At 39.3% G+C, this 9,170-nt stretch overlaps 1 protein-coding gene and 1 long non-coding RNA gene across 2 annotated transcripts in view; one reads left to right on the plus strand and one right to left on the minus strand.

Moving 5' to 3' along the window:
- The window catches only part of LOC107656332 (ETS transcription factor ELK3), a 19,105-nt gene that overhangs the window by 4,667 nt on the left and 5,268 nt on the right, over positions 1-9,170 (minus strand). Inside the window, exons 2-4 of the mRNA XM_016444134.1 lie at positions 4,267-4,475; positions 3,253-4,023; positions 164-286 (exon numbers count right to left, since the gene is read on the minus strand). Coding sequence (XP_016299620.1) covers positions 164-286; positions 3,253-4,023; positions 4,267-4,473 — 1,101 coding nt within the window. The 5' untranslated portion in view covers positions 4,474-4,475. The remainder of the gene's footprint in view (positions 1-163; positions 287-3,252; positions 4,024-4,266; positions 4,476-9,170) is intronic.
- Positions 245-6,391, plus strand: LOC107656344 (uncharacterized). Its single transcript, XR_001630558.1, has 3 exons — positions 245-317; positions 4,336-4,407; positions 5,891-6,391. It is a non-coding gene; the product is annotated as an uncharacterized LOC107656344 (long non-coding RNA).

The raw sequence follows: 9,170 nt of genomic DNA on the forward strand, positions 1-9,170 counted from the left end.
CTCACAGGAAGGCTGAAACAAGACACCAAACACAAACACGCTCGCAAAACAGACAAGCGAATCACTTTCTAAAGCACACTTGCACGTCAGTGCTAAACAAAATCAAACACATCCTCATTTTCAGATTCCTCTTTTTACAGGTTTGAGAATGTTTTGTGCGTACCTGAAAGAGTGACCCGTGGCCCTGTAGCCTGGCGGGGCTGAGAGGGGCTACGGGACTCAGGCTGCTCCAGAAATGAATGGAGGACAGGAGAGGACTGGGCGTCAACAGCAAACCAGAGGGAGTCTGGAGAGACAGCGAGAGAGGAGTAGAGGAGGTATCGTGAAAGGGGGGAACAGGAACATGAGATTTTATTTGTATTAGTCACTGAAGAACATAGGTATTATTTGTATTAGTCACTGAAGTCATAGATCATGAAATCCCAATGTCTTTTTGAAACTTTGGAAAGGCGAATGCGAGCCTCCGCATGTCCAGACACGTCTTTACGTCGGTTAGCAGGCAATAGCATGTGAAGCCTGTCATGCACAAATAGTCTGAGAACCCCTTTAAAAATTTTCCCAGATTTTTTCACCTGAACAGTACAAGTTTTGAAGCATTAAGGATTTATAGCACAAATGCAATGCCTGTAAGCCATAGGGCAACTGTCCTGGACATAGTTGCCGCTTGTTTTATCTATCCAAGCAGATGGAGCATTTTGCTCAATCTGGCATTATGAAATAACTGTCTGTTGCAGATGTTTCTGTATATTTAAAGCAACAGTTCACCCCCAATTAAACTTCAGACATGTGCTCAACCTAATGTCATTCAAAATCTGTTTAACTTTCTTTTGTTTACAATTGTCCCAATTTAAATTTTTTCAATGGTGACTAGGCACTGTTGAACTCCAAAAGGCACCATAAAATGAGTCCATACGGCTTGTGCACTATATTTCAAGCTTTCTGACGTCGTACAATGGAACTTAGTCAGGTTAGACGCCATATTGAATTTAAAGAGGCTGTGATGGATAGAATTGCAGTCTTTATATGGATTTCGTAATTCTCGCCAACTTTGAGTTTTATTGAGTTTTTGTCTACTGAAAGTTTTTTTCAAAAAGACATTTCATCAACTGGACAATCGTTATGTTGTTAAATAACAGTACAATCCATTGAACACGCTGTACTTCTATCCCTCAGCCTCGGTTTCATTTCTGTCAAATATTAATTATTGCGCTACCCTGACTAAGGTCTATAGCAGTGTTTCTCAACCCTGGTCCTGAGCGCCCCCCCAACACTGCACATTTTGTATGTCTCTCTTATCTGACACCCATTTCAGGTCCTGGAGTTTCTTTTAATGAGCTAATGAGTTGAATCAGGTGTGTTTGATTAGGGAGACACACAAAATGTGCAGTGCTGGGGGGCGCCCAGGACCAGGGTTGAGAAACACTGGTCTATAGGAACAGGCTGATATTTAAGAAAAAAAGAAAAGCGTCCCCTTGAGAACTTGAACAGCTTAACTTATCCTTTACTAAAGTATACTTCAGTTTTTATGTGTATGCTAGGCTCGATACATATACACATCCACGCATATGCGCCTTGTATTTTTTTGCAGTAATTAATTTGTCCACAAGGTGGCAACACTTCCCAACCCGTTGTTTACAGTCAAAAAAGAAGCAAATATAACAACAACATTAACTAAGTACTGGCGATGGCAACAACAATAGACACCTGCGATGACGAATGCATTTGAAGGGGTTAACAGATATCGGCAACACTAGTTTAAATGTGTAAAATGTTCGGAGAGAAACAGCGCAGATACTGGACAAGGATGAAACATCTGTGCTCATGCAACCTATCAAACAGAGTATGCATAGTATACACTTGCATTTGCGTCAAATCTAAGTCGTACATCTTTGGAACGACATGAGTGTAAGTAAACAATGTTAAATTTAATTTTTGGGTGATCTATCCCTTTAAGAGAGAAAGCGGGAGAGAAATCTACACAAGCATGTAGCTTCCCATGGGTCATGGACTTTGGATCACCAGGTTGTGGCTATAGGGCAGCATGTGAAATCAATTTCTCGTTCTTGCTCTGTTTTTCTCTGTCCTGTGTCACTTTGCTGTAGTGTGCGAGATTACGGACATATGGCTTTACTTACAGGTCTGTCTTCTCTTGCTTATGCCATTCTGTCTGTCTTTTCCCTCCTCCCGTTTCACTCTACCTCTTTTTTAAAACCTGTCTGCCTGTCACGCATTTCTCCCTACACACCCAGTAAAGACCGAAACGTCTCATAGAATAGCTGTATTACCAGTATAGGTGTGTGTCCTGTCTATTTGTTACCTGTTGAAGGCCTATAAACAGTGCTGGAGAGGATGTTTTTTGAGTTCATTTATAGCTCAGTTCCAAAACCTAGAGAGCAGCCTACAGCTGAATGAAACCTGATCCAAAAGCTCTACAAAGGCAGCAACTAAATAGGGCAAAATTAGAATCTTACTAAGCTACCAACATGATAGTCTACCAAGCATAAAAATACATAGCATTGTACGTTGCATATTGGGATCAATAGTCATTTTTTACTTAAGACAAAACTGTTGATACTTCTGGTAAATATAAGTACACTTCTAATGTACAAGAAGATAAAATTTGCCTTGTAATTACTAACAAAATCAGGCCAATATTACCTATTTGCTAAAAACACAGCTGCCTTGCTATCTACTGCTTAGATTGACTTCTCACAATTTAATCTAATAGAATGTTGCCAAGCTAACTCATTAGACACAATATTCTAATGAACACAGCATTAAACCATTGTCTAGTGTCATTTTTAGTTACATTTGAGCAATAATGTTTGATATTAAGTTAAATGTTGGCGTTTTTAACATTTATTTTAGCTTGTGCCTATGCTTAGCTTAACTTTATCAATTCAATACAGCTTTTCATTGGCATGTTTGTTAAGCTAACTACACTGTATTCTAATAGTATAAGATTACATATCTCACAAATGTTATGTAAAATAGTAATTTTTTGTCATTATCAGTCATTTTTGGTTTTGAATGAAATGTATTTGACATTTCTTTCTCTTTGACTGAGCTTGTCGCTATGCATTCTGGAGTTATTTGCTATTAGCCAAAAGAAGGCACTATGTTTTGTTCCTATATTTTAGAAAAATCCTTTGCTTTGATGCCTTAAAATGCTGTCTAGATAGGCAGCTCATTAGGTTTTGGAACGTGTATATGTGACATAAAAATAAATGTACATATGACATAGTTTGGTACCTGTGCAGTAAAAAAGGCTGGTGTAAGTGACCCTGAGGGCAGTGCTGGGCTGTTGAGGGCGATGGAGCCCAAGTCACTTCCTGAAAACAGTATGGAAGGGGCGGAGATTTCCAGCCCTTTGGGTTTCCGAGCTTTGGGAGGCAGTCCGTTGCTACCGGTCCTCCTCTCGGGGGGCGTGGCCTGATTCTGGGCTCGCTCCCTGTGACCGGATGATAAATTTAGAGGCTGAGCACTCTGCTCTGATTCGTCTATGCGAGCCCCTGGGCTCCGCTCTTGCCGCAGCATGTAGACAAGGCTATGAGAAGGGGAGGGGCTACGGGACGAGCAGGGGGAGGTTTTTGAAGTGAAGAAAACCTCCGTGGATGCAGGTGGCGGCGAGGAAGCCAGGGGAACGACCTTTTCTGATCGATTAGTGACAAAGCGAATCACCGTTTGTCCCTCCTCCCCTCGTTCACCCCATCGCTGCTTCTCGACTTTGATTGGACGCAGCAGCGGAGGCGGGCTTTGGAGGGAACTGACTGTGAATGACGAGTACAGACCAGAGTGGAGATACTCATTCCTGCAGGCGGGGCTTCTCAGCGATGACAGCGACAGCTTCGGAGACTTCTCCCCCTCACCGCAATCTGACTCCACCTCCTGCAACATGACGCCCCCTGCAACGTGACCCCCATCCCGACCGAGCTCCACCGCTTGGGGATCCATCTTCAGAATATCAGGGAACGAGACAAACTTATATACAAACTTCTGGCCAATCACCTTCTTTATGATGTTCTGCAAAAGAAAGAGGATGATTACTATACCTCTAATGGCAATTTGGAACTACTTGACAATTTGACGAATTTGTACAATCTCAGGTGTACGGTTTAGTACGATCTGCTTAAGCCCCACTGACGATTAGGTTTAGGGGTGGACCTTCACGCTTATATTTTATTTAAACAAAAAAAAATCATGTTTCCGTACAAAAATTGTTGCGTTTTCTGATGAGAATGATTATTAAATATGAGCTTGTGTAACCTTGTCATAGTAGTAGCGTAGTGCTCGGCTAAGTTTGTCGTAGTTCATGTTGGTCTTGTTCTTGCGCAGGCCCCAGAGTTTGGCGACTTCTTCCGATTTGAGCAGCTTGAACTCGCCATCGTTGGACGTCCAGCAAATCAGGTGCTTATGGCTCTGGTCCAGCAGTAGCTGCAGCAGAAACTGCCACAGCGTGATAGCACTCTCCATATCTGTCAGAGAAAACATCAACAGTATATTTACAATTTAATAATCATAATCAGGCTGATATTTTTTTCCAGAACCTAGTTAAAGGGGTCCTATTATGCTTTTTCACTTTTTCAACTTTAGTTAGTCTGTAATGTTGCTGTTTGAGCATAAAAAAGATCTGCAAAGTTACAAAGCTCAAAGTCCACTTCAAAAGGAGATATTTTATTTAACAGAAATCACTTTTCAAAAACTACAATGAATGACTCGTTTGGACTACAACGCATATTTTCCGGGATTTGCGATATCACAAATATCAACGAATGGGACGAGACCTGGTTGAGCTGCACTAGAGAAGGCAACGAGTGTTATCACTATGTCGGAGATGCCCTAGCTTTCCCAAGGCAGACGAACTTAGAGTGGGTACAATCATCCGGGTTTAAATAGTGCTCAAATTGATTTGATATTGACGCAATATTTACACTAAAGCTCGCAGAGTGCTGCCAACCACAACACACACTGGCCCAGCTAACCAATCACAGCACACACTGGCCCAGCTAACCAATCACAGCACATTTCGTATTTCAGAAGGCGGGCCTTCATTTGATACAGGAACTATTCGAGCCGTTCATGCCAGACTGGGGAGAGAGGTGTTGTAATAATGTAAAATATGTGAAAAATAATGTGTTTTTCGAACAACCTAGTATGAGAGCCTGTTCTAGTACATCCCCAAAACAAAATCAAGACTCTGTAAAAGAGCATAATAGGACCCCTTTAAATGGTTCTTTTAAGAAGTGTTCACTGAAAGATTCATTTGGAACCAAAAATGGAGTGTAGAGTCATTAGACCGATTCAAATTGTAAGTTTGATAAAGTCTAATAAAGGTTCTTTATTGGCATCAATGGTTCCAGGAAGAACCTTTAACATCCATGGAACCTTTTTAATGCACAAGCTTCTTTTGATTGTTAAATGTTCTTCACACTAAGAAAAAAAAAAGGTTCTTTTAAGAACTTTTACGAAAAGTTTCCATAGATGTAAAAGGTTCTTTATGGAACCATCAATGCCAATAAAAAACATTTGTTGCTGTTTTGTAACAAAGCTGTTGCTTCTTGTACGGATTTAAAAAGTGTGTATCGTTGTAACTGAGGTGAGAGTGTGGTGTAATTTCATAAGAGTTTCAATCTAATTTAAATTAGCCAAATTAACACTCTCTGTGCGTTGTGTGTTTATTGGGCAAGAAAAGGAGGCTTGAGGACACATTTAATGACCCTAACAAGGTTTAAGGATCTGAAGGAGGATGCTATGGTACCGCAAAGCCAAATTTAGTATGTGTCTGTGGATAAGCTCGGACCGGCACCTTGTTTCAATTGATCAGATAATCAGACATCCTTCCCAGCGTGACTGCATTTGTAAAAACCTTCCTTTAACCATATCCATGCAGGTTTCAAACAGGAAGTGGTGAAGAGGGAGAGGCCAGAGCAACAGTCGTACAAACACAACCACATTAAAGAATTCTGCATTCGTGCTCCTGAATTCATCCTCTCTCTTTAATTTCCCCTTTTCCCTCTGCACTCACAAAAAACGTCATTCCTATGTGCCCTCCCACAAACTCTGCAAGCATTTCCTGTTCTGTTGTACATTAACGCACAGGCTCATAAACAACAAAGAGCTATAAGCCAGAAAGACTGACACGGGAATGAATCGCAAATAAGCAACATGTCCCAACATCGACCGTGCCGCTGTCCTCTCTGGGACGGAGGTGTCCGCTCAAAGGTGGGCAAATACACCCACTGGTGAACAGAGATTACTAACCGGGTAAACATGGAGTTTATCCGCAAGACCCTGTTTAGGAACATAGATTAGAGTGACCAGAGATAAGTGGGTTAAGGGGGGAATTCTTAAAGGTATAGGTCACCCAAAAATGAAAATTCAGTTCTGTCATTTACACTACCATTCAAATGTTTGGGGTCAGTAACATTTTTTTTTTGTAAGAAATGAATGCTTTTATTCAGCAAGGATCCATTAAATGCCGTTCTTTTGAAATTTCTCTTCATCAAAGAATGGGTTCCACGAAATAAGCAGCACAACTGTTTTCAACGCTGATAATAATAAGAATTGTTTCTTGAGCAACAAATCAGCATTTTAAAATGATTTCTGAAGGATTTTGTGACACTGAAAACAGGAGTAATGGCTGCTGAAAATTCAGCTTTGCATCACAGGAATAAATTACATTTTAAAATATACTAAAACAGGAAATGGTTATCTTAAATTGTAATAATATTTCACAATATTGCTGTTTCTACTGTATTTTTGATCAAATGCAGCTGTGGTGAGCGTAAGAGAATTTCAAAACATAAAAAAAAAAACCCACCAAAATTTTGAACTCTTATATCTGATTTCTGTTTTATCAAAATACCAGCTGATCCAAAAATAAAAAAAGTAATTAAAAACGTCAACAAGACTTCCCTTTATATTATCTGCTGCTTAATGCTTGAACATCATCAGACTTTAATATTGGCAAAATTAGTCCAACATGAACAGACACACTTAATCTTTGTACACAATGGCCGCCCATGTTGAAGATAAGTACAGTTTTTGTGAATGGGTTTCATAGCAGAAAATGGCTAAAAGTGCTCTTTATATTCTGGCACTGTGGTTGGACACAGACAGGAAGCTGCAATCTCACAAAACAGGATGTGCACATTGATATCTGCTCACATTCCTTCAAGAAACCTTAGACATAAGCAGAGCCTTTAATTTTAAGATATTTGGACAACATGATTTGCATGATGTTAAATTGTCCTGCACAAGACATCTCGGATCATTAATAGTTAAAGAAATTAGGGTTTTTTTTCAGCATACTTAGACAACAAAGTCACAGTCAATATGGATCCATTGGGTGTAAGATAAGGATTTTCTAGTTAACAAGACTGAGTTCCTTCATGCATGTGGTCTGGGATTCACTCCAAAATGAAGGCGCAGTGGTTCAATGTTAAAAGCCCAACAGTACAGGAAGTTTAAATCTTGCTTGGGCCATTCCTGTGACCGCTGTCATCATGGCCTTTAGCCACACGCTTACCCTTACTCTCATAACCTCTTCCTCTACATCCCTAGAATATTTAGGAGATATAAAAAACTATATATCCATTACAAAACCTGTACACTTTGACCAGGGGATGCAACATGTTTTATTGAGCTTTTTTATGGCAAGACTAATGTTTTACTGTATTCAAACAACAGGCAAGTTAACCTGTTACAAGTTGAAATAAAAGTTGAAAATAAAATGCAATTTACAATTATTTAAGGAGTGTACAACAAGGGAAAAAGAACTGAAATAAGCCAAATAAATAAATATAATTTTATATATAAAATTAGAAATAAGTAGTTTCAGTACACTATTAAATACTTATAATGTTGTCTCAAGTGTGGTGTTTAAGCAAAAATCTTCAAATTTAAGCAAAACATAAAAAAAAAATTATTAAAAAAATTAAATCTTTAATTTAAAAAATACAAAGTTAAATATTATATGTTTAATAACTTAATTATCTATATATATATTTTTTTTTTAATTACCATGTTCTTGTCATGAAAATCACCTTAGATAATAACATGGTAACAAACTAACATACATAAATAAATAACTAAAAATTTACCAGTTGTTTAAATAAATGAACACATAAACAAAGCAATATAAAATTATCATAAAAGTAATCAAATATGATCAGGTCTTCTAAGATCACATAAAAGCACCCATTTCAATATGTGCATGTTTTCACTGTATGAAAAAGAGCAGCGTGAACATTGTTCAAAATTTCTCCTTTTGTGTTTCACAGAATAGAGTAAATCAAGCGGCTTTGGAACGTCATGATGGTGAATGACCACAGACTTCATTTTTAGGTAAACTATCCCTTTAAGACACATGCATATACTTAATATATTGTAGCACAGAGTTTCAGCTTATTTCCAGTGGATATCTAGTGTACAAAACTGACTGAAGTTGAGGAGATGGTGTTGAGTGTTGGGATGCAGGACAGCAGGAAGATCTGGGTGGAGGAATGCAATGGACCTCAGGTTGAGGTCTGAGAGGTGTTCAATAGACATGAGGAAACCAGTTTGACTCTAATTCAAAGCTGTCAGATGTGTGTGTGTGTGTTTGAACACACTCCTCGGTTTTAACTAGCGTTACATCATGCCCTTTGGTAACTGTAAGTCAGTCAAACAGGGCGGGCTGGCTGGCGTTTACTGCTGCCTGAGCCAGCGCTCTCCAGAGACGGATGGAGGGAATGAACGAGACGGAGAGTGGTAGATGGAGAAACGAGGCTGGCTGACTCACTAGTGTGGATAGCTCTGACACGGAGCATGTTTTATTGGCTGAGAGGAACTCCCTGGTTGCAGACTGCCTTATTTTGGGAAAGTCTTTGTCATAATTTTGACAAAGACACACAAGCTTAAACTTTCACCCTGGTTTTCGCTCATCAAACTGCCGGCTCTGGAAGTCATCGAGGGATTGATCGAATAATGAGCCTAAAGAAGCAAACGACCCCAAAGTCTAGCAGGACAGGCTAAAATCAAACCTAAAACACTTGAAGTCAAAATGAAATGGCGTTCGCGACCCATTGTGCTTCTGTAATGTGATGTATTTCCAAATAATGTCATTGGGAATCAGTAGGATTATAAAAAAATGGTTGGAAAATTAGTAAATATATAAAACATAAATGATA

The sequence above is a fragment of the Sinocyclocheilus anshuiensis genome, unplaced genomic scaffold (genome assembly GCF_001515605.1).
Source record: "Sinocyclocheilus anshuiensis isolate Anshui unplaced genomic scaffold, SAMN03320099.WGS_v1.1 scaffold183, whole genome shotgun sequence".
NCBI lineage: Eukaryota > Metazoa > Chordata > Actinopteri > Cypriniformes > Cyprinidae > Sinocyclocheilus > Sinocyclocheilus anshuiensis.